Source organism: Phallusia mammillata, chromosome 8, assembly GCF_965637545.1.
Source record: "Phallusia mammillata chromosome 8, kaPhaMamm4.hap1.1, whole genome shotgun sequence".
Taxonomy (NCBI): domain Eukaryota; kingdom Metazoa; phylum Chordata; class Ascidiacea; order Phlebobranchia; family Ascidiidae; genus Phallusia; species Phallusia mammillata.
In genome coordinates this window covers 6,684,400-6,707,788 of record NC_137259.1, presented here as the reverse complement: position 1 = coordinate 6,707,788, position 23,389 = coordinate 6,684,400, and the positions used below count along the sequence as shown (strand labels likewise).

Sequence of the window (23,389 nt, the reverse complement as noted above, 5' to 3'; positions counted from 1 at the left end):
TGCGTAAGGTCGACATGCGCTGGCTTAAGACGGTCGATGGAAACGAGCTGGTTGCTTTCGCCGATAGCAAGCGTGAAACCCTTGCTTCCTCGATCAATGACGCGAAAAGGGCCATCGTAAGGTGGTGTAAGCGGGGGTCTATGGCCTTCTTTCCGTACGAAAACGTACGGAGTGGAGGCCAATGCTGCGGGGACCGTTGTGCGGACAGGACCGTGACGTGACATTGGAGTCGGTACAAGTTGACGCACCGTAGCCTTTAACGATGGAAGAACCGTTTGGGGTGAAAGCTCGTGATGTTCTGGGCGGAAAAAATCGCCTGGAACGGTAATGGTAGAGCCGTAAACAAGTTCGGCCGATGAAGCCTGCAGGTCTTCCTTTGGACCTGTGCGGATTCCAAGCATAACCCATGGCAGTTCGTCGACCCAATTGGGGCCCGTTAGACGTGCCATGAGTGCACTTTGTGGCGATGAAAATCGTTCCGCTAGGCCATTAGCTTGAGGATGGAACGAGGTTGTGCGGTGCAGTTGAACACCAAGAAGCTGGGTGAAAACCGTCCATAGATCGGAGGTAAACTAGGGGCCGCGATCTGATGATATGTCGGCAGGAACCCCAAAACGGGATACCCAATGGAAAGCAAATGCCCGTGCACACGTTATGGTGGTAGAATCAGGCATAGGAATTGCTTCTGGCCAACGAGTAAAACGGTCGACCAAGGTAAGGAGGTATCTGTTACCCTGCGAAGGTGCAAGCGGTCCAACAATGTCGACGTTGAGATGCTGAAAGCGTGCATAGCAGGGCGGGTAGCTTGCTAGAGGCGCACGGACGTGGCGTTGGACTTTTGCCTTCTGACAGCGGACGCACTGTTTTGCCCAAAGGCCAACTTGGCGTTTTACGCCGTGCCAAACAAACTTTGAAGCGACAAGTTTGCGTGTTGACCGTATGGATGGGTGCGAAAGACCGTGTATAATGGCAAAAACTTTGCGTTGCCATGAGGTTGGGACAATTGGACGAGGCGATCCAGAGGAAACGTCACAAAGGATTGTAGTTCCAGATGGATCAATCTGTATGTCCTCTAGCTTAAGGTTAGTGACAGCGGTACGATATGCTTGAACCTCCGGAGCGACCTGCGCAGCTGCCAGTGCCGAATAATCCAAGTCAAGTGGGAGTCGAACAGCATCAATGGAACCGCGGGAGAGCGTGTCTGCCACGTGGTTTTGTTTGCCTTCGATGTGGCGCACATCTGTGGTAAACTCAGAAATGGCGGTTAAATGACGTTGTTGGCGTGCTGACCAGGGAGCGGACACTTTGGTAAAAGCAAAGGTCAGAGGCTTGTGATCGGTATACGCAGTAAACACGCGACCTTCCAAAAAATAGCGAAAATTACGAATGGCGAGATGCAAGGCGAGCAGTTCCCTGTCAAAAGCGCTGTATTTGAGCTCCGGTGATCGCAGGCGTTTGCTAAAAAATGCCAATGGTCGCCAGGCATTATTGATAAATTGCTGGAGAACAGCCCCGATTGAATGCTGTGATGCATCGCTAGTCACAGCAGTCGGTGCATCAGGCAAGGGATGGTGCAACAGCGTGGCGTTCGCTAGGGCGGTTTTTGCCTCCGAGAAAGCCAAATCTAAGCTGTCACTCCAAAGCAACGTTGTAGGATTGCCCTTGAGTGCCTCGTAAATAGGAGTCATAATGCGTGCAGCGCCAGGAATAAAACGGTGATAATAGTTTACCATACCTGCAAACTCCTTAAGGCCTTTTACAGTAGTGGCCCGCGGAAAAGTTTGAATAGCCTCGACTTTGTTGGGAAGGGGCCGGGCGCCGGTACGGTCAACGCGATGCCCCAGAAAATCGATTTGAGAAACTCCAAACTTGCACTTTCCCAGGTTGATGACAAGGCCATGGTCGGAAAGCTGTTTGAAAAGACGCTTTAAATGGTCGTAGTGCTCGGAAAGAGACTTGCTTGCGACGAGGATGTCATCAAGATAGACGAACACAAAGTCTAAAGATTGACATACCGTGTCCATCAGTCGCTGAAAGGCCTGTGCCGCATTTTTAAGGCCGAAGGGCATGCGAAGGAATTCAAAAAGGCCAAAAGGGGTAATGACCGCGGTTTTCGCGATGTCATCAGGTGCCACAGGAACCTGGTGGTAGCCGCGAACAAGGTCAATTTTGGAAAAAACGCGAGAACCTGCCAACCGAGCCGAAAAGTCTTGAATGTGAGGAATGGCGTAACGATCAGGCTGGGTAGCTGCGTTAAGACGGCGGTAATCGCCGCAGGGGCGCCACCCACCGGACGACTTTGGAACCATGTGCAGTGGCGAGGCCCATCGACTGGAAGAGCGTCGAATAATGCCCAGTTGCAGCATCTTGTGAAATTCCTTTTTAGCGATGCTGAGTTTCTCGGGAGGGAGACGACGAGCGCGAGAGTGCACTGGTGGGCCGTTAGTGGGAATGAAATGCTGAACTCCATGCTTGGGAAGCGACTGTGAAAAGTGGGGAGTTGTTATTCCTGGGAACTCGGCCAATAGTCGAGCATAGACAGACGTGCCCGAGGAAACAGCATTAAGGTTCGGCGCTGATTGGGAGGCCTTGCCAAGTGCGATGCTGGAGAAAGTTTCGGCATTGATGAGGCGTCGGTGCTTGAGGTCAACTAAAAGGGAATGTGCCCTCAAAAAGTCGGCGCCGAGCAGCGGTCGAGAAACTTCGGCAAGTACAAATTTCCATTGAAATTTGCCGGAAGGTAAATGCATGGATACCAGACGTGACCCGTACGTCAGGATATGGGTGCCATTAGCAGCAACGAGGGTTTTGCCGGGAGGATTGGTGCGGCGCTCTAATCCCGTGGGAGGTATGACGCTTATCTCTGCGCCAGTATCAACAAGAAAATTCCGACCTGCTGAGCTATCCCAGACAAAGAAAAGGTTGCCAATTGCGCCGGCCATCGTGGCAGTTAGGGATGGCCGGCTTTCTCGTTTCCCTGCTGTGCGAGTGCACAAGGGTGACGACACTTAATCGCATTTCTGCCAAAACGACGATGATAAAAGCAGAGGGATTTTGAGTCAGGCATCGCCTGTGGTGAAGACTTCCTACCTCGTTTTTGATGCTGGTCGGGAGAAAACCTATTGCGTCGAACGTTGGACAGTGCGGGTTCCGTAGGCGTCTGATTACCGGACCATATCGCATCTGCTTTGCGGGCCAAGAGCCGTGATTCACTAATGTCCTCTCCGCTCAGCCGTGTGCGGATATACTCAGGCAATCGCTCCAAAAATATTTGTTGGAAAACAAAACATTCCTTTGCATCGCCAAGTAATGCAAGCATGTCATACATTAAAGCGGATGGCATTCTGTCGCCCAAAGGAGGCATGTGAAGTAACCGCATGGCCCTCTGTGGGCGCGAAAGACAAAAGGTTTCCACCAAACGTGTCTTGATTGCCTCGTATTTGGCTGCGTCTGGAGGGCTTCTAGCAGGTCTATAAGACGATTGGCTGTGTCCTGATCCAGAGCCGAAACGACATAATGGTACTTCGTTAGATCTCCTTTAAAGCGAACTGTGCCTCCGCTTGCTGAAACCAAACTCGTGGCTGAGCTGTCCAAAACGTCGGTAACTTTACTGCCAGAGCATTCTCTGAGTTTGTGGCTTCTGTCATAATGCAAAAATAACGTTTTTGCACGCTTGGGGTCACCAAATGTAGCGAGGTGTTTAATCGAGGTACAACGTACACAATGAGCGAATACGCCGCATAAGACGAGAGTCAGAGAAAGAAGGCAATCTGTCCGGTTCGCTGTCGTATGAAGGCACACGATAACGGAAGTGAGAGAGGCCGCTACATAGTTCTATTTTTTTAAGTCAAGAAAACCGAAATACCAATTTGAAGGTCCTATATTGCAATGATGGCAGGCACTTTAACATCAACCATTGCACATCAATTGTGCACAGTTGCTTGTGGGGGCACCGTGCCCCGGGCACGCACCCGTTAACTTTCCTGATAGCCTTTGTTCGTGTTTAATGAATTTTTCGTATCCCGCTGCTCTAGTTCGTATTCGTTTTTGTGATCCCACGAAACCATTTCATTGTTCTGAAGTTGCCCACCAGTTCAGCAAAATAAGACTTGTATCCACTATTCAGCATGGTTTTGTCAATTTACAGCAATCAGGAATTGTTAAATTATATTGTATGTGTTCAAGCCTACCCGCAAGACATGGTTAAAAATGCCTGGAAGAAAATAATTTTGAAAGGTAATATATGTGGTAAGTTTGGTTATGCATTTTGGAAACTCGTAGGAATATAATTATAAAACTGACATTTCCTTGCATATGTGCAGGTGAAAATGTAAACACAGCCAAGGTTGTATTTGGAGTATAAAAAATATAAACGGATAAAGGATAGCAACCATTGGCTTCTTTTATTTCTAAAAACTTTACAAAATACTTTTAACAGGAAAGCATGAAACACCAGTAAAAAAGAGGTTCAGGCACTCTAAAAACTGGCTGATGCTGCAAAACATTGTGTTACCTATCTTGGAAACACTGCAAATGAAGGTATTTTTTAATTGTAAAAGTATAATTTCTGCCAACATACACATTTACAAACAGATAGACAAATGTTTACTCATCTGTTTGTTTTCAGATACAACTGATCAGTTTGTGCACAAATTTATTTGGAACTACCAAGTTTGCTTATTTCATGATGTTGTAGCGAGGTGTTTATTCGAGGTACATCGTAATAGAAATGACACAACTTGCGAATACGCCGCATAAGACGAGAGTCAGAGAAAGAAGGCAATCTGTCCGGTTCGCTGTAGTATGAACGCACACGATAACGGTAGTGAGAGAGGCCGCTACATGACCCCCCTCCAGAAACGGACATAATAAGATTAACACATAAAACGCGACGGAGTGCGAATTTGACGCGTGCGCGTGTGTTGGCCCGAAGGTAAAGTTTCTGGCTGGTGACCTGGTGGATCAGCCAGGGCAGGAACGGGTTCGGGAGGAACCGGATCGGGCGGTGCTGAAATATGCGATTCCTTCTCGGATGGCACCGGTTGTGTCGGCGTTGGTTGGTGCGCGGAATTGGGATGGCGACCACGGCGTGGGTGTTGGGCCACTTGTACCGGCTGCGTAAGGTCGACATGCGCTGGCTTAAGACGGTCGATGGAAACGAGCTGGTTGCTTTCGCCGATGGCAAGCGTAAAACCCTTGCTGCCTCGATCAATGACGCGAAAAGGGCCATCGTAAGGTGGTGTAAGCGGGGGTCTATGGCCTTCTTTCCGTACGAAAACGTACGGAGTGGAGACCAATGCTGCGGGGACCGTTGTGCGGACAGGACCGTGACGTGACATTGGAGTCGGTACAAGTTGACGCACCGTAGCCTTCAACGATGGAAGAACCGTTTGGGGTGAAAGCTCGTGATGTTCTGGGCGGAAAAAATCGCCTGGAACGGTAATGGTAGAGCCGTAAACAAGTTCGGCCGATGAAGCCTGCAGGTCTTCCTTTGGACCTGTGCGGATTCCAAGCATGACCCATGGTAGTTCGTCGACCCAATTGGGGCCCGTTAGACGTGCCATGAGTGCACTTTTCATGTGGCGATGAAATCGTTCCGCCAGGCTATTAGCTTGAGGATGGAACGAGGTTGTGCGGTGCAGTTGAACACCAAGAAGCTGGGTGAAAACCGTCCATAGATCGGAGGTAAACTGGGGGCCGCGATCTGATGATATGTCAGCAGGAACCCCAAAACGGGATACCCAATGGAAAGCAAATGCGCGTGCACACGTTATGGTGGTAGAATCAGGCATAGGAATTGCTTCTGGCCAACGAGTAAAACGGTCGACCAAGGTAAGGAGGTATCTGTTACCCTGCGAAGGTGCAAGCGGTCCAACAATGTCGACGTTGAGATGCTGAAAGCGTGCATAGCAGGGCGGGTAGCTTGCTAGAGGCGCACGGACGTGGCGTTGGACTTTTGCCTTCTGACAGCTGACACACTGTTTTGCCCAAAGGCCAACTTGGCGTTTTACGCCGTGCCAAACAAACTTTGAAGCGACAAGTTTGCGTGTTGACCGTATGGATGGGTGCGAAAGGCCGTGTACAATGTCAAAAACTTTGTGTTGCCATGAAGTTGGGACAATTGGACGAGGCGATCCAAAGGAAACGTCACAAAGGATTGTAGTTCCAGATGGATCAATCAGTATGTCCTCTAGCTTAAGGTTAGTGACAGCGGTACGATATGCTTGAACCTCCGGAGCGACCTGCGCAGCTGCCAGTGCCGAATAATCCAAGTCAAGTGGGAGTCGAACAGCATCAATGGAACCGCGGGAGAGCGTGTCGGCCACGTGGTTTTGTTTGCCTTCGATGTGGCGCACATCTGTGGTAAACTCAGAAATGGCGGTTAAATGACGTTGTTGGCGTGCTGACCACGGAGCAGACACTTTGGTGAAAGCAAAGGTCAGAGGCTTGTGATCGGTATACGCAGTAAACACGCGACCTTCCAAAAAATAGCGAAAATTACGAATGGCGAGATGCAAAGCGAGCAGTTCCCTGTCAAAAGCACTGTATTTGAGCTCCGGTGGTCGCAGGCGTTTGCTGAAAAATGCCAATGGTCGCCAGGCATTATTGATAAATTGCTGGAGAACAGCACCGATGGAATGCTGTGATGCATCGCTAGTCACAGCAGTCGGTGCATCAGGCAAGGGATGGTGCAACAGCGTGGCGTTCGCTAGGGCGGTTTTTGCCTCCGAGAAAGCCAAATCTGAGCTGTCACTCCAAAGCAACGTTGTAGGATTGCCCTTGAGTGCCTCGTAAATAGGAGTCATAATGCGTGCAGCGCCAGGAATAAAACGGTGGTAAAAGTTTACCATACTTGCAAACTCCTGAAGGCCTTTGACAGTAGTGGGGCGCGGAAAAGTTTGAATAGCCTCGACTTTGTGGGGAAGGGGCCGGGCGCCGGTACGGTCAACGCGATGCCCCAGAAAATCGATTTGGGAAACTCCAAACTTGCACTTTCCCAGGTTGATGACAAGGCCATGGTCGGAAAGCTGTTTGAATAAACGCTTTAAATGGTCGTAGTGCGCGGAAAGAGACTTGCTTGCGACGAGGATATCATCAAGATAGACGAACACAAAGTCCAAAGATTGACATACCGTGTCCATCAGTCGCTGAAAGGCCTGTGCCGCATTTTTAAGGCCGAAGGCCAAAAGGGGTAATGACCGCGGTTTTCGCGATGTCATCAGGTGCCACAGGAACCTGGTGGTAGCCACGAACAAGGTCAATTTTGGAAAAAAACGCTAGAACCTGTCAACCGAGCCGAAAAGTCTTGAATGTGAGGAATGGCGTAACGATCAGGCTGGGTAGCTGCGTTAAGACGGCGGTAATCGCCGCAGGGGCGCCGCCCACCGGACGACTTTGGAACCATGTGCAGTGGCGAGGCCCATGGACTGGAAGAGCGTCGAATAATGCCCAGTTGCAGCATCTTGTGAAATTCCTTTTTAGCGATGCTGAGTTTCTCGGGAGGGAGACGACGAGCGCGAGAGTGCACTGGTGGGCCGTTAGTGGGAATGAAATGCTGAACTACATGCTTGGGAAGCCACTGTGAAAAGTGGGGAGTTGTTATTCCTGGGAACTCGGCCAATAGTCGAGCATAGACAGACGTGCCCGAGGAAACAGCATTAAGGTTCGGCGCTGATTGGGAGGCCTTGCCAAGTGCGACGCTGGAGAAAGTTTCGGCATTGATGAGGCGTCGGTGCTTGAGGTCAACTAAAAGGGAATGTCCCCTCAGAAAGTCGGCGCCGAGCAGCGGTCGAGAAACTTCGGCAAGTACAAATTTCCATTGAAATTTGCCGGAAGGTAAATGCATGGATACCAGACGTGAACCGTACGTCGGGATACGGGTGCCATTAGCAACAACGAGGGTTTTGCCGGAAGGATTGGTGCGGCGCTCTAATCCCGTGGGAGGTATGACGCTTATCTCTGCGCCAGTATCAACAAGAAAATTCCGACCTGCTGAGCTATCCCAGACAAAGAAAAAGGTTGCCAATTGCGCCGGCCATCGTGGCAGTTAGGGATGACCTTCCTCGTTTCCCTGCTGTGCGAGTGCACAAGGGTGACGACACTTAATCGCATCTCTGCCAAAACGACGATTATAAAAGCGGAGGGACTTTGTGTCAGGCATCGCCTGTGGTGAAGCTGATCGAGACTTCCTACCTCGTTTTTTATGTTGGTCGGGAGAAAACCCATTGCGCCGAACGTTGGACAGTGCGGGTTCCGTAGGCGTCTGATTACCGGACCATATCGCATCAGCTTTGCGGGCCAAGAGCCGTGATTCGCTAATTTCCTCTCCGCACAGCCGTGTGCGGATATACTCAGGCAATCGCTCCAAAAATAGTTGTTGGAAAACAAAACATTCCTTTGCATCGCCAAGTAATGCAAGCATGTCATCCATTAAAGCGGATGGCATTCTGTCGCCCAAAGGAGGCATGTGAAGTAACCGCATGGCCCTCTGTGGGCGCGAAAGACAAAAGGTTTCTACCAAACGTGCCTTGATAGTCTCGTATTTGTCTGCGACTGGCGGGTTTCTAGCAGGTCTATAAGACGATTTGCTGTGTCCTGATCCAGAGCCGAAACGACATAATAGTACTTCGTTAGATCTCCTTTAATGCTTTTAAGAGCGAACTGTGCCTCCGCTTGCTGAAACCAAACTCGTGGCTGAGCTGTCCAAAACGTAGGTAACTTTACTGCTACAGCATTCTCTGAGTTTGTGGCTTCTGTCATAATGCAAAAATAACGTTTTTGCACGCTTGGGGTCACCAAATGTAGCGAGGTGTTTATTCGAGGTACATCGTAATAGAAATGACACAACTTGCGAATACGCCGCATAAGACGAGAGTCAGAGAAAGAAGGCAATCTGTCCGGTTCGCTGTAGTATGAACGCACACGATAACGGTAGTGAGAGAGGCCGCTACAATGTCATGGTTTATCACTCTTGCAATTAAAACAAATTGGAGCATTTTTGAACTATGTTTATTGGTAGCAAAACACATGTTGATTTTGCCAAAGGAAACTTCCTTAATCACTGTTATAAGTATAGGCTACCAGACAGAACTAAATTCAAATTATAATAAATAATAAGGATAGAAAGAATAACCTTTATCTATATTAACCGATATGGTACAGCCAAACATTGACCATGTGAAAAGCACATGTAAAAGAGAACCCAGTGAAAGTGCGACTGTGTGAGTTATCTTGGACCGTAAGTCCTACAAACTACGCGGAAATAGCAAAACGTCTGTGAGTCAAAAAGTTTGAACACTGTCCTTGGCCTGGTAAATAATCAATGCGGCCTAAACCAGTGTCGATCAATCGTTTGGTAGCCTTTATAAACAAAAAGGTTCCCCACCCCTGGCCTAGTTAGTGTTTCAGCAGTATCTAAGTCTGTGGTTTATGCATTAAATTTGCTGTGGTGAATTATTTTATGTTATATCAGTTAGATTGTTTGGACTGTATTGTAATTGTGACGTTTTTGATTGTATTTGGTTTAGGTCAGGGGTGGGGAACCTGCGCCCTAAAGGCCACATGCTTCTTTTTAGGGCACTAAGTTCGATGGCAAAATAAATTTTTAGGATGTTGATATAACCGACTGCACCAGGCGCTGAAAAAAATAGACAGAAACGTATTTTTGACTTTATTGCAGATTATTTTTTGATTAGTTCCAGTGCAGCGGTTTTCAAACAAGACCCATGTTCCCATAGTGGTACATAAAGCGATTTCCATAGGACTACCAAAAACTCCAGGTTCAGCAATTTCTAGGTTAAATAAATCCTGAATGTTGTAGTGAAGATGAAAATGTAGTGAGGAATTTTAATTAGCTTGGACCGTAAGTCCTACAAACTACGAGAAAATAGCAAAACGACCATTCTGTAAGTCAAAACGTTTGAACATCACTGTCCTTGGCCTGGGAAATATTCTATGCGGCCTACACGAGTGTCGATAAATCGTTTGGTAGCCTTTATAAACAAAAAGGTTCCCCACCCCTGGTTTAAGTGGTCAAAAATCCGTTTCAAATCACTGGATAAATGCGCGATTAATGTATCGATTCAGGAATCCGGCCCGCCAAGTACTTCATTTTCCCATATCAGGCCCGCCGACTGGAGAAGTTGCCCGCCCCTGATTTAATACGTCCATTCGTCAACCAGAACAAACAAAAACAAGTTGTCCAATAGATAATTGACACTCATTGAACAGATTGGACAAGAACGTCAGACCTTAAGGGTTTTGAAAACCTAAAATTCCTATATTTTTACTGCATGCGCTAGCTAGAGCGATTGTACAGCAAAGTGAACGCTTAAAAGCAAAAGTCTTGACACTGTGTTTGCTTAAACCAGGGGCCACCAAACCATGGCACGCGGGCCAGGTCCGGCCCGGCCCGCGACCGTATTTCTGGATTGGCCAAATCGTACTTAAAACTTTGCAACATTCCAAAATTAGTTTACTCCCTGCGAAAGTTTTCCTGCAACCATTTATTGTACCTAGTCTTCTAGGATTGCAACATACAGATATGATCCTAAGCCAGTGTGTTAAATCACAGACAAGACTTGGTTTTATTTTTATAAGTTTTAACTGACCGCGAACAATTGTCTTCTTTGATCACTTGTGACGTAGTATAGAAACATTGCTAGGAAGATTAGACTAAAATTTAAAAATCAACAGTCACATCACGACACTTCGAACAGTATTGCAGAAAGATCTCTTGCCGGTACGATAAAAATTGACTCGTAAAACCTGCCGTTGTATCTTTCCGCTCGTTTAATTTTTTTATGGTATATACTTACGTCTTTCGCTTATTTACGGTTTTCTGCTCACTTTTTGATCAAACCTATGGCAGTATTCTGTTTTTGCTTCTAATAATGATTAATCAACTATTTCCCGATGGTTTTGTGAACTTGTTGCCACACAAGTAAAGTTCATTTGGCTTCGACGTTAAAAGTGGTAATTCAATTACATTGAAAAAGCAAAAAAAAAAAGAAACGCAAAAATTTTTGTGACACGACTAAACCTGCCATAAAATATATTGAATGCAATTAACCATCAAAGCCTAGTTTGGTGATCATCGATTCATGTGTTTATTTTACTTGTAATAGCATGGCGAATAAAATTGCCGGATTGCTCGCAATAAACGTTTACACGTATGTTTTTCCACATTAAAAACTCGGCTCGTCAAGGTTTCGAACCGTGGCGTCGTCTTCGAAAGCTCTGTAGCTGGAGCTCATCATGTAATATTGACAATTGTCCTGTACAACTTCGATTTGTTCGAACAATAGTAGCTTCCGCCAACTCACTACAACCTCTGCTGAGTTCCTTTTGGTACCAAATTGGTTTTTATTAGAAAGGTTTTTCGAGTTCTTCGCTGAAGTTGCTGAAATAATCCAGTTTTGTATTTGTGTTGTCATCTGTAGTCCAACAAAATCGTAGATTTTTTGAGTCCAAGCGATTGTGTCCAGTGAAAAGTCTTCATGTCGAATTCTGAAGTATTTGTTCTCGTCATGCGCTAGATTGGCGTCGACGTATTTGGTCATTGTTTCGATATGTTGGCAGGTCTTGATTGTCATTTCCCTGTAAACACAAGGGCAACGCATAACGTTTATTGGAACTGTACTCTTTGTTGACAAAATTCAGTGCTTAAATTCAGGCAGGGCGTTACATAAATTCGCCATGAAAATGTAAATTGAACAAAAAAGTAGTTGTTTTGAGTTTGTTTGTGATTTAAATTGCAGTTCGACATTTTGAAAATATACTGTATAGAAAAAATGTCGTCAGGTCTTTGTACAGTGTTTTGATTGTTATAGTAACCTGTCATACCGGTATACCAGTTCGAACCAGTTAAATCTCCTTAAAGTATGATTCCAACTAAAAATTTTGGTCAAATTTCGCTTTTTACGAAAATTCAATTATTCGTTATAGATTTATAGACTAAATTAAACGTTATAAATTTGTATTGCTATAGCAGGCTGTATACAGCCTTCAATCTTACCTGACTTCGTTTATGTCGATGGTGAGCGGTGTGTGTGCATAGCTGATCTTTGATTTGATGATGGCTCGCGGATCTCGGACAAGATGCACAATTTTGACGTCGTAAGCAGGATTTTTCAGAATTGGCTCGATCCATTTCGGGTCGCACATGTAACAAGTCTGTAATTTAGTATTCACTGTTTAAAACTTGTTTAAATCGTTCTACACTGAGTTCTAAATATTTACACTGTATATGGTGTCGCGCTTTTCGGGCCGGGTTTGATCTCAAGGTTTAATAAAACGGGCTTTGTCCAAAGCCAGACTTTATTCTACATTTGTGTCGCAATTTGCAATTTAGCAACCTAGCTATTTAAGTGTAAGTACCATGCTTACAACCAGTGTTTTTTTAAGGTGTTTTGGGGTACCGAAACGGTCCCCCAAATTTCTCCAGCGGTTTCCCAAAATTTGGATTTGGCTATTTTTTGGGATTTAAATGAAACACTTGCGGTCTCTTAAAACTACTTAGCGGTCACCCAAACCAAACCTTAAAAAAACCTGCTTACAACTATTGTCCTAATGTCGTATAGGGAGCTGCTTTTCATCTGTATGTGAATCTTACGCAGGCAATATATTTGCGTTTGCGGATTTTGTTTCAGCTGGTGCGCCCGCGTTAGCACATGATTTACAGATTCCAACATTTTTGCACTTGTTTTTGTCAAAATTTTCGTGACGTGACGCTATAAATTCCTCTTGCATGCAATTTAACACTTTACACCAGGGGTGTCCAAACTTTTTTTAACGGGGACCAAATTTTACCAGGTAAAGACGCCCGCGGGCCAACGTTTTTTTCAGAATTAAGACACAAATTTACAGGATTTAAGGAAATTTTGTGATTTTGTTGAGTCAGCACCTTTCGTTTTACCGGTAAATGAAGTTCCATGGAAAACTTTTGCGTGATGTAGCGTCGCCAAAACCCAAAAACTTAATCCAAAGTTCCAAACTATGGCGGGCCAAACGCAACACAATTAAGGCCACTTAAAATGCCGTCGGGGGCCGCATTTGGCCCGCGGGCCGCAGTTTGGACAGCCCTGCTTTACACCAAAGTTGAAAGCGGCCTTGAAATTTAGAGTCGAAACCGAAAGGACCTTACAAACTTTAAACCCATTCCGAGCCAAACCTTGTTCAAAACTTAGCCCGGTTTAGTGCTGAAAGTTGCTGAAATTGCAAGTGAGGTCGGGTGGAAAGTCAAGCCTTGATCAAGCCCGCATTAATTACACTTAAGCTCGACCGTAAACCCGACCCGATAATCCTTGTCCGATGTACAACACTGTCTGCAGATTTGTAAACCCTACCTTGAAAGCCAACAATTTGACAGTTTTTGCGTGCTCCGATACGCCGTTCAGAAAATCTTCCACTTGACAACCATTAGTCAACGTTGGACGACAGAGATGAGCGTCTCGGTAGATGAAAGCTGCACATTTATCACAAGCCGAAAAACAAACTCCTGTAGCTTGACACCTTTAAAACAATTTGCAAGTCAAACCTTCAGAAACAATACCACTTGCCCTAAATGTAACGCATTAGGCTATTTGTAAACAAACTCAAGTTTTCATAATAATTATATGACCTGTTTGCCATGGGTGCAAGTACAAAAACAATTATTTAGTCAAAATTTAACATTAAACTGCCGAAAAGCCGTTGTTACAAATTTACGACCAATATCATTGTAGTTAGCATTGCCTTCATTTAAGTAATAATGAAGTTTAATTCCATATTTCGAATGTTACATATTTTTGCAGTGTAACATGCGGGTATGGGCATATATTTAGTGCAAAATCGACTTCTAAATACTTGCAGATCTCACTGGGACAAGATATCAATTGTAGGAAAACGACCTTTCTGTGTTGAAGGCTTACTCGATTTGACAACAAAAATGAATAACATGTGGTTGAAATGTACTTACTGGTTGTCTACACGTTTTGCAATCGAAAAAGCTTTTTTGTAGATATCCCTGGTTGCGTTGAAGTCGTACCGCAGAACACTGTAGAAATAATCGATGAGGTCCCGACTGTCAGTGCGAGGGCATCCTCCGAACGGGTAAAGAGGCTCGTAAAAATACTCCACATCATCACGTTGGTTAAAAATCTCCCCAAGAAAGCTTGAACCTGAACGAGTTTGTGCCAGAATGATAACTAGCTTGGGGGGCTTAATATCAGGAGTGGTTAGAGCTGGCCTGCTGGTTGTTTCAAGTCTTGCAGTTGGGCTCGGTTGTATGCTGTTTTTGCGTGGCGTTTGAAAGGTTGGTTTGGTCCTTGTTTCTTTTGTAGAGGTCAAAGTTGGCTCCTTGATCAGTTGTGGGGTTTCTTTCACTTCTTCGTCTGTTTGCAGCCTTGCGTTTGTTGTCTCCTTTTGTAATATAGCGGTTATCTTGTCCTTTATTGCTTCCATATCCTGATGTGTAGAATGACTGTTTGTTTTCAATTGTAAACCCTTCTGTTCACCGACTGGACCCACTGTTTTTCTGCAAAAAAGATACAAGTTTGATACTCACCGAAACACCAAGGCTACTCCGATTAGCATAGACCACTTCTCTGACTCCGATTAGTCAGATTAAGCATAGACCACTTCACTATGTCATGGCATGTGGTTAAGATAAATAGTGGATCCGATTAAATAAATTCGATCGGCGCAGTGAAACACAATACACACCACAATATTTTTTATCAAATTCGTAAAGTCTTAAAGCAAAATTTTGTACATGATACGGTTTGTTAATTGCAGGTACATGACATCATGACTTAACTGCAGTATAATACTTTTTATTCCATGAATTTCTCTGCCTAAAGCCAACCCCCTACCCAGAAATTTAGTTTGCAAAAAGTGCAAAAATGTCATGGCATAAAGCAAGATAACTTAACTCTTACTAAACTGTTTTGGCTTTAGTATTCTTTATTTGAAGATTAGTAGTTTTCTCTTGAAATAATATTGATTAATCATTGTTCAATGCATTAACAAAATTTGTCAATTATTCTCTGTACCTTGTGTGGATTTTTTTCTGGAAACCCCTTGTTTGCTTAAAACAACACTTAAACTTACCACTTTGTACCACTTATTTACCACCAGTAACTACCGTATTTGCTCGATTGTAAGCCGCGGCTTATATTGTTTTTTAACTGCCGTTTGTGCGGCTTATAATTGAGGGCGGCTTACAATCGAGGGCGGCTTATATTTTAATTTTATACCGAAATCATTTCTGCACTCTAACATTTTAAAATATTTGGGGTTCAAAAAATGTATGCGTGTACAGATTATACGTCGATATACGTTCTGTCGGGTACAGTTATCAACGTAACTAACAGATATGGGCAAATAGTCATACCATATAACTACAGAAAGATGTATTAGGAAACAATCGTATCTAAAATTCCAGCGTGCGGCTTACATTTGAGGGCGGCTTACATTATTTTTTAACACCTCAACATGCGGCTTACAATCGAGGGCGGCTTATAAACGAGGGCGGCTTACAATCGAGCAAATACGGTATTGCTATATATTTTACTTACGTCATAGGTGTTGTGGCAAAATCTCTTTGATTCCAAAATACAAGAAAAGCTAAGAACAAACCACATACTACAACCAGGGCAGTCCTTCTCATACTGCAAAGCTGCTAGCACAGCGGTTCTCAAACTCTTTAGTTTATTTTTTTGTCATAACGGTCCCTTCGCAATTTTTTTGAGCACTTGCGATCCAAGCTAAATATATTTATGCAACTGAAAATACCTTGGTAAACTAAAACTGTCGAGTTACCAACCTGAAAGTTAATTTATTCCTTTAGTTTAGAAAGTATTCCTACAACAACATGCAAAATGAATTTAGTTTAGTTTCCTGTCACTTTGCGTGGGAATGTTTCAAGGGAAATGTATTACGTCACAACCAAGACTTAAACAATATAAACGTAGTGCGCGAACAGTCGCCTCTGTTTGTTACTTAAAAATGAAGCAATTGACCACTTCTTGTCACAAAATACTCATTTGCCTGTCTAATTTTTGCTTATACACTCACAAGATCTGATATTAAATAAGAAGGAATACTCCTCGCGGTCCCTCTGAAATCCTGTGGCGGACCCCTAAGGTAGGGTTGCCATATTTGATAATACACGATCCCTGACAAATTTATCTCAGTTGCGTTAACCTTTGTGGTGCACAGATTGAGTTGCACCGTATGAAGATAAGTCTTGAGTGTTTATGACAGGGGTGTCCAACCTTTTTGGCCAAAGGGCCACATGCGGTTTACGAATGATTGCGCGGGCCACTTGAGTGTTACTGCTAATTTGGAATCTTAGAAATAGCTGTCTTATAATTTCTAATTAAAATCCTCAAACCGAAATTCTAATCTTAGAAATGTGCATTATCCTCGTTTACAGTTATAAGAACAATAAACACACCAAGATATAGTTAAGTCAACAAGGTTTTTCCTACACGTCGACATTTCAATGTGAAGTTTGGCACTGTTTTTCTCTAACAAGTTTGGCAATATTCAGTGAGATGGACGATGGAGCAATGCAAAGCGATTTTTCCATATGGCTGTCAGAAATTACTGATCTTACAGGGGATTTAAAGTCACCTTTCTTGGAAAGTTCTGATAGCGTTACTTGCTTTTTGTTTCCTGATTGGCATAATCTATATCACTGCAAAGTGCGGCAGATGTTTTACTGCTAAATGCGTTTTGCGCGAGTCTCTGATACCAGATGTATCTCAATGAACCACGAGTCAGATTGTGACGTAACAATGTAGAAATTGTGATGCGTAACAATACGCATTGTGACGCAATAAAAAGTAACTTGAACAGTTGTGTATTACTACTCTATTAACAAAGAAATAAAGCAAACAATAAATGCCAATTTTTCGGAATAAAAGTTCGCCATAAATTACGTAGGCGATTAAGTTGCCAATATGAGTCATTTCAAAAAATACCGCGCGGGCCACTCAAAACCTCCGCCGAAAATCCTGCGGGCCACGGGTTGGACACCCCTGGTTTATGATGTCATAATCTATGTTGTAATGCTTGTGGTACCTGTTTTGTACGCATTGTTTGCACACAATAGGCGTACAAAAAGTCTGACGCATATGGTACTAGGCTTGTAATACTCTTTTTAGTACCACAAAAACTGTTTAAAAAATCAGAGTAGTATAAAAATCAAAATACTTTGCAAAAGAGATTTATTTACGTCACGGCCGCCAGCGCATACGTTTTAACAAACCTGTTCACGGCCGCAGGTTGTGTACCTCTGATTTACAATATTCGAGTCACACGGAAGGTGATACGTGAAAACGTTAGATACGATAGTCTCTGATCCGTGCCAATTAAGGCTTATGTTACACTTGGCCAACCATTTTCGTCAGCAGTGAAAGCAGATGAACTACGTAGCATTGAATGCTGTGTTTTCTTCTGACGCGGATTTTTATTTCTGTATTTAACGAGTATTTTTAGACAACTAGTAACAAAGAGGTATTGCACACTGCAAAACGAAACAGCAACCTTATGCGTTAACCTACGAGCCGTCAGTTTACCTCTTTACGTTTCATGGTATATGGTAGACGCGGTTGTAGCTACTAGAAACTTTCTCCGTTTGTACATTAATTTAATAAAATATACATAAATTAATGTTTTCCTAAATTCCGGACTTTTAAGTAAATTTTAACATTTCTCCCTGACGCAGATTTAAACACTAAATTCCCTGACATGTCAGGGAAAATCCTGACGTATGGCAACCCTACCCTAAGGGACCGCGGACTCCACTTTAAGAACCACTGTACTTGCGAGAATTACCGACTGAAAAATTATTGCGTCCTTTTACAGTCCCTTTATGTTCTTCATAAAAAGACAACTGGTTTTTGAACTTGTCTTGTTATCGATTAAAAAGCTTTGTATTAGCTGCACTGAAAAGCAGTAAATAACTGAATGAAAATAGTTAAAAAACTAAATGCCTCTCCAAACTTTTTTAACTTCTGAGCTGGTTATATAATTTGGCAAGAGTCTACATAATTTCATATTTTGCTTTTATAAATGTTTCAATTTATTCGCTTGCATAGACTGCGTTCATTAATGTCAAACGCATTCTAATGATGTAGAAGCGAGGTTTCAAAAACATACCAAACCTGAACTACTAGACTGGAACGTCGGTTTCGGCACCGCCTGGGGCAACATTGCCTCTCGCATCTTCACCTCACATTGCGTTGCTTTTCAGGTATTGGACGTACTTAAACGACCACAATAATGACTTTACAAAATTGTTTTTGCTTACTAAAACATGTGGAAGCACAGTAAATTCTTTTTTTTACGTTTTTTTTTTGCTTTGTTGACGATACGTAAATGTTTTTGCGGAAATGCGTTTGTCTGATTGCAAAAAAATAATACGATAAAGAAAGTTTTGCAATCTACACAGTGAAACACAAACGAATACAAAAATAAACGCTTTAATTACATAACAAATTGCTCGTTACAAAATGTGACACTGCTCGCTTGGGGCCCTCGCACTGTGCTTTCGGTTGGGAAAGCTTTTTTGTTCCACCAACAAAAACCACCTGATTGTTTTCAATAGCATTCTGCTATTTCCACCACGATAAAAGATAGTGTATAATAGAAGTTCACGGCGTTACTCAAAAACGTGCTGAACACTATGTTTGCGCTTAAAATCGGTGACCTATAAGCTCGCTGTCGTTTCCTTAGCATTTCTCCAACATATAATGTATTTGTCACATTTTAGGATCCGAACAACCTCTTCTCTTCCGAGTGTATCTTGAAGCTTAAAAAAACTTTAGGTTCTGTTGTTTGTTTCACACGTTTTTGTACAGAAGCTGCACGGCACGTTCCATAACACTCGGAAATAAAGTTTTAAAAACGTGAACCCAGCTGAAGTAGGCGGGAAAATACATCTCGCTCATCCGATTCATGGACGACTTCACGATCTCGGATGCACAGTTTTTCTTTGACGATGGTTTCAGAATCAGATTGTCCTTTATTCTTTCGGCGCTTTTAGTGTCTGCATGCAAACAGATTTGTTGACAAGTGTTACAATAGTCATTTTTATCGTGGCTTAAGACAAGTTGAAGAAAATCTTATTTACTCAACGGTGCACTGAGTGAAAGCAAATTTGTTTGTAAACTCACTGCAAACGTGCATTTAAACAGGTTTAGTTAAAAAAATGACGCAATTTGAAATCATTTGATGCAATTACAGTAAACCTCCGTAAACCAGATTCGGACTTGAGGTACAACTGATTTGAAAACTTGAGGTACAACTGATTTGTAATGTGGTAAGGCTTTACATAATCAATATTGGTTAATCCGGATCTTTGCCTAATTCAGGCAATTTTTTTATCCAAACGGGTCCGGATTAACCGAGGTTTGCTATACTATTGCTCAAAGCGGTTTAATATTTCGAAGACTAATTTAATACAAATAGTTGTGGATTATTTGAACTCGTACCGATATAACCGAGGTGACAGAGCGTGACGGAAACATCTGATTGGTTGAAAGTCAGTTCGTGTCTTAAACTTGTGAAAAATCCGTTTAGCGCCGATTTTGCAGTTGCGTATGTAATCATGAAAGGAGATCCAAGAAAACCTGAAAAAAATCAATATGAAACATTTTCTGGCAAATATGCTAACCAGCTTAAAGACAAGTAGGATGAGTTTTAATTAGCACCAAAAATAAAGTATTTTTTGTGAATGACTGTATAATTACGTCTGAGGGGACGTCCCACAAACCAATCAGTTGTATGTTGAAATTTCCCCCAATTAACGCACTCCTCTACGTAAAAAACATGCAAGTCGGAAAACGATCATTGCATGCTTGGAACATGTTGCAAATTTATTTTTGTCAATTTATTGCTGTAGCGGATGCGATGAGTAACATTGGGCGCTTGAATCAGTCTACGTCGAGAAGCAACAGAACACGAAAAACTAATCTTATTCTAACGTTGTCGAGACATTTTTCCGGTTTTGGTAAGACTGATTAAAAGCGTGCACTGCATGACAATATCGACAACATGATTTAAATAATATATTTTGGTCTCTGTGTGGTAAGAACATATGTTTAAATTAGATCATTGTTGGTGGTTTCCCAACCAAGTTAGTCTTGTATACCTCCTATTTTTCGTCTAATATTCTCGCGAATTTGTCATTTCTGTATCTATAGGTAAAAGAATAATTGCGTTCACATAAACAAAAGTCAATTAATGGCCTTTCAGAAACAATCAATAAGCACACTTATGTACGCGTCTAGTTTAAAACACAACGAGTGCATTTTGTGTTTGCCTCCTTCTAAATACGGCTACTGACACCATAACACGTATCAGTAAAAATTGTAATAACCACCGATTGGTGACACAAAAAAGTTATACCAAACCTTTAGCGTTCACAGAAATATCCTTTTAATTAGGCACCCGTACTTTTTGCGCTATCTATCGGTACTTTTTCCAATTTTGCAAATTTTCGGCTGACGAAGGTTACGGTGTTTTTCTTTCATATGACTCAATGTTACAATATGAACAGTGATAGACTTACCTACAGCTGATGATACGGCGACGATCCTTCCCTTGCTTTGTGACAGAGCCTGAACCGATCTTGAAGCAATGTGAGCGTGTGACATCATGTTAACAACCAGTGCGTTCTGGAAGTTTAACGGATCGTGCTGATATCCGCCAAATTCCACGTCACCGAAATGGTTTAGGATAAGTAGATCCATTCCGCCTGAAATATTGCAAGTGAGTCAGTGATTTCTGTTTGCTTGCAAATAAGACTAAAGTTTATGGCAGCGTTTCTCGACATGGGCCTTATGACTCCTGATGGGGCCTTCATGTGTGTTTATAGGGAGCCATGAGTTTACGCCCTACTAGTAACATCAAATACTTCAAGTGGCCAACATCATTACCTTGGGTATTCTATAAAGTTAAGTGAGTCATTCTCTTTTGTCACCCACCGCTCTTTACTTTGCCATGTGCAGAATTCTAAATTTTTATTAGTGAGCATGGAGGCCACGAGCGATTAAATGGTTGAACAACCACCGGTATATAAAGGGCAGTCACCGCCATGCAAATTTATGAGACAAGTATTTTAAACGAGATGAAAAATGTGTTTGAAATGTCCCCATTGGTCATGGAGCAATCGAAAGAGTTTTCAGCAAGAATGAGTGTACAGACAGATTTAAAAATAAATTACTTAAAAATTGAACGATGCACCAGCAGTACATCCACGAAAACAATTTGATGTTGTACCCGATGTTGGGGCTTGAATTGCAGCCTTCATTATTTTCGGCATTTTTTACATGCTATAGGAGTCACGTGTATGTTTCAAAGAGGGGCTCAGAGATGGATTTTGGGAGTTAACTTACCCAACTTGTTCAACCCCTCGGACACAACCAGCGAAGCATTTTCGAAACTTGCAAGGTCGGCTGCGATGGGAAAAACATCGGCTCCGTATAAATCCTTACATTTGTTTGCAACCTACAAGACAAAACATAATGTTTACTTCTTGTATGCGCCGGACGAAAGAGTTAAGGGAAGGCTTTTTAAACGATCAGGATGAAATTTTAAAAGTTTAACAGTTCTGTTGCAACCCCACGTGACGATATTGCCTTTGCAAAGCGCCCGTGTGCCCAAACGCTTTAAAAACACGACATTGGGATATTTTTAAAACCATTTTTCCATGCGGCTACCAAAATTAGCTTGTTTCAGAAAAAAGGATTGAAAGAATTTGGCCTAATGGTAAACATTTTCGTCCACCAAGAAATCGTGCCAATTACACGGCGTCGCCTCGTGTTTTGTTTGGGGCAAGTCTACATGCAATGTAGCTCGTGGCACGAGCTCTCCACAAATAGTTCAAGCCCAACCCTGCCGTTAAAGCGAGCCCTTCTATATTTACTAAGAAATGTAAAGCTTGCTGCGTCAAACTTGCACGAAAAGTTAACTTTTAGCTTTGAGTTTGTGTTTTTCCTGTTTGCACAATGACTGCATTTGGTGCGTTTTTTGGACTGCAATTGTTGAAACATGATTAAAATCTTGGCAAAGGCTTTTTATCAAATGTTAAGGAATTCGAACAACTATGTTTCACGTTTTCCTTAACATTATTATTCTTGCTTAGGTGTGATTATTCAGTTATACAATTGGACATTTAGTTAGTGAGTTGCTTTCCCTAAACACCATTTTTACTATGAAATAGTATGAAACAATTATGAGTAGCCCAACTCTAACGATCTAATAATTTGTAATAAAGAGTCAAATGCCCAGTAATGCAAATATGAAGAATTGTATAGATTTGATTTTTATGTTGTTTCTATATTTGTCAACTTGTAATACAAATTTGCACAGCATGTTTAGAATTACACAGAAACGCGCATTATGAAATAAATTCTTGCAGGCAACACAATTCACAGGAAAAATCACATTTTAAAGTTGAAATGTCAACGTTCTATTGCAGCATATCAAGTAATTGTTGTACCTGGCGTAGTTTATATTCAGTCCTAGCAGTAATCACAATTTTAGCTCCCATCGCTGCAAGCTGATAAGTTAATTCCTCGCCTATGCCAGAGCTTGCCCCAGTGATGACGACACGAAGGCCATTGACGTCATCTATAAACGTTACAATATAAAATTAATAGCTCTAATTTTTTGACTTAAGATTGAAGAGAAGCAAAACCAAATAATCTAGAGTCGTAAATGCTAATAAACTAGACAACGATAAAGCCGGCTTCATATAAACAAAACGACCAATTATGCTCAAAGAAATGTCATTATAACGATTACTTTTACAAAATAATTTATTGTTTTTCAATTTTACATAGGACCTACCTGTTAAATCCTTTGTAGGGGACGGTAACAGAAGTAGTTGGCAGAATACGGCGGCTAGCAAAAATGCAACACTTACTTTCACGTTACCCATTTTGCAAAGTGTCCGAACACAGCTTTACAACTATCCTATATAGCAGTAAATTTAAACTGAAAAGAATTTATGTTGACAATCTTTTTTCGTAACGTGTTCTAAATTCGTGCCTACGGAGCATCTCATTTAGAAATGATCTGACTAAAATTCTCCGGCTGAGTAAGGCGCATCGTGACAAAGTTGTTTTTGCGATAAAATTCCCGGGGCGTAATAATAGCAAACGCCCCGCTTAAAATCCTTGCGCTTAATTTGTGAGCTGCTACTAATAGGCTACATACGGTCGTTAAAGCACTTCTCCTAAAAACAAGTATTTTTGCAGCAACTCGAAACCATTTAAATACAAAATCAGTCCCTTTTTAAAGCAATTTGCCTTGCCAAAAATGTAATTCAAACTCATTGTTGCATAAACATTCGACAGTCAACGGATTGCGCATTTAGATTGTTTCAATAAAGGTG

The 23,389-nt window shown here is 42.6% G+C and overlaps 2 protein-coding genes, 1 long non-coding RNA gene and 2 pseudogenes across 5 annotated transcripts; 1 reads left to right on the top strand and 4 right to left on the bottom strand.

Annotated features, from left to right (window-relative positions):
• Window positions 1-2,950: 2,950 nt before the first annotated feature.
• LOC145204830 (uncharacterized) lies at window positions 2,951-4,003 on the bottom strand (annotated as a pseudogene).
• Window positions 4,004-4,073: 70 nt separating this feature from the next.
• Window positions 4,074-4,696, top strand: LOC145204831 (uncharacterized). Of its 2 annotated transcripts, none has more exons than XR_013853541.1 (3): window positions 4,074-4,236; window positions 4,439-4,539; window positions 4,628-4,696. It is a non-coding gene; the product is annotated as an uncharacterized LOC145204831 (long non-coding RNA). The 2 variants fall into 2 exon arrangements; XR_013853540.1 differs by having other exon boundaries at window positions 4,074-4,248.
• Window positions 4,697-8,046: 3,350 nt separating this feature from the next.
• On the bottom strand, window positions 8,047-8,865 carry LOC145204829 (uncharacterized; annotated as a pseudogene).
• Window positions 8,866-10,907: 2,042 nt separating this feature from the next.
• LOC145204826 (carbohydrate sulfotransferase 1-like) lies at window positions 10,908-15,652 on the bottom strand. Of its 2 annotated transcripts, none has more exons than XM_080077423.1 (5): window positions 15,558-15,652; window positions 13,958-14,515; window positions 13,347-13,512; window positions 12,017-12,174; window positions 10,908-11,598 (listed from the first exon to the last, which is right to left on the bottom strand). In XM_080077423.1, exons 1-5 carry the CDS (start codon window positions 15,647-15,649, stop codon window positions 11,187-11,189), a joined length of 1,386 nt encoding a protein of 461 aa, XP_079933549.1. In that variant the 5' UTR covers window positions 15,650-15,652; the 3' UTR covers window positions 10,908-11,186. The 2 variants fall into 2 exon arrangements, with proteins under 2 accessions (XP_079933549.1, XP_079933550.1); XM_080077424.1 differs by having other exon boundaries at window positions 11,458-11,598; window positions 12,022-12,174.
• On the bottom strand, window positions 15,558-23,004 carry LOC145204828 (hydroxysteroid 11-beta-dehydrogenase 1-like protein). The gene is made up of 6 exons (XM_080077427.1): window positions 22,843-23,004; window positions 22,493-22,623; window positions 21,387-21,498; window positions 20,561-20,746; window positions 19,482-19,619; window positions 15,558-19,036 (listed from the first exon to the last, which is right to left on the bottom strand). Exons 1-6 carry the CDS (start codon window positions 22,931-22,933, stop codon window positions 18,831-18,833), a joined length of 864 nt encoding a protein of 287 aa, XP_079933553.1. The 5' UTR covers window positions 22,934-23,004; the 3' UTR covers window positions 15,558-18,830.
• Between the last annotated feature and the right edge of the window lie 385 nt (window positions 23,005-23,389).

Excerpts from the sequence above, each read along its gene's own strand:
- LOC145204828 (XM_080077427.1), bottom strand. The coding sequence starts at position 22,933 with ATGGGTAACGTGAAAGTAAGTGTTGCATTTTTGCTAGCCGCCGTATTC. Across the intron at positions 19,620-20,560 it reads CGCCGTATCATCAGCTGTAG|GTTTTCTTGGATCTCCTTTC; the intron begins GTAAGTCTATCA and ends GATTTTTTTCAG. Across the intron at positions 19,037-19,481 it reads CTGTCACCTCGGTTATATCG|ACACTAAAAGCGCCGAAAGA; the intron begins GTACGAGTTCAA and ends GTTTGCATGCAG.
- LOC145204826 (XM_080077423.1), bottom strand. The coding sequence starts at position 15,649 with ATGAGAAGGACTGCCCTGGTTGTAGTATGTGGTTTGTTCTTAGCTTTT. Across the intron at positions 14,516-15,557 it reads TTTGCCACAACACCTATGAC|AAAAACAGTGGGTCCAGTCG; the intron begins GTAAGTAAAATA and ends TCTTTTTTGCAG. Across the intron at positions 11,599-12,016 it reads ATCGACATAAACGAAGTCAG|GGAAATGACAATCAAGACCT; the intron begins GTAAGATTGAAG and ends TTGTGTTTACAG.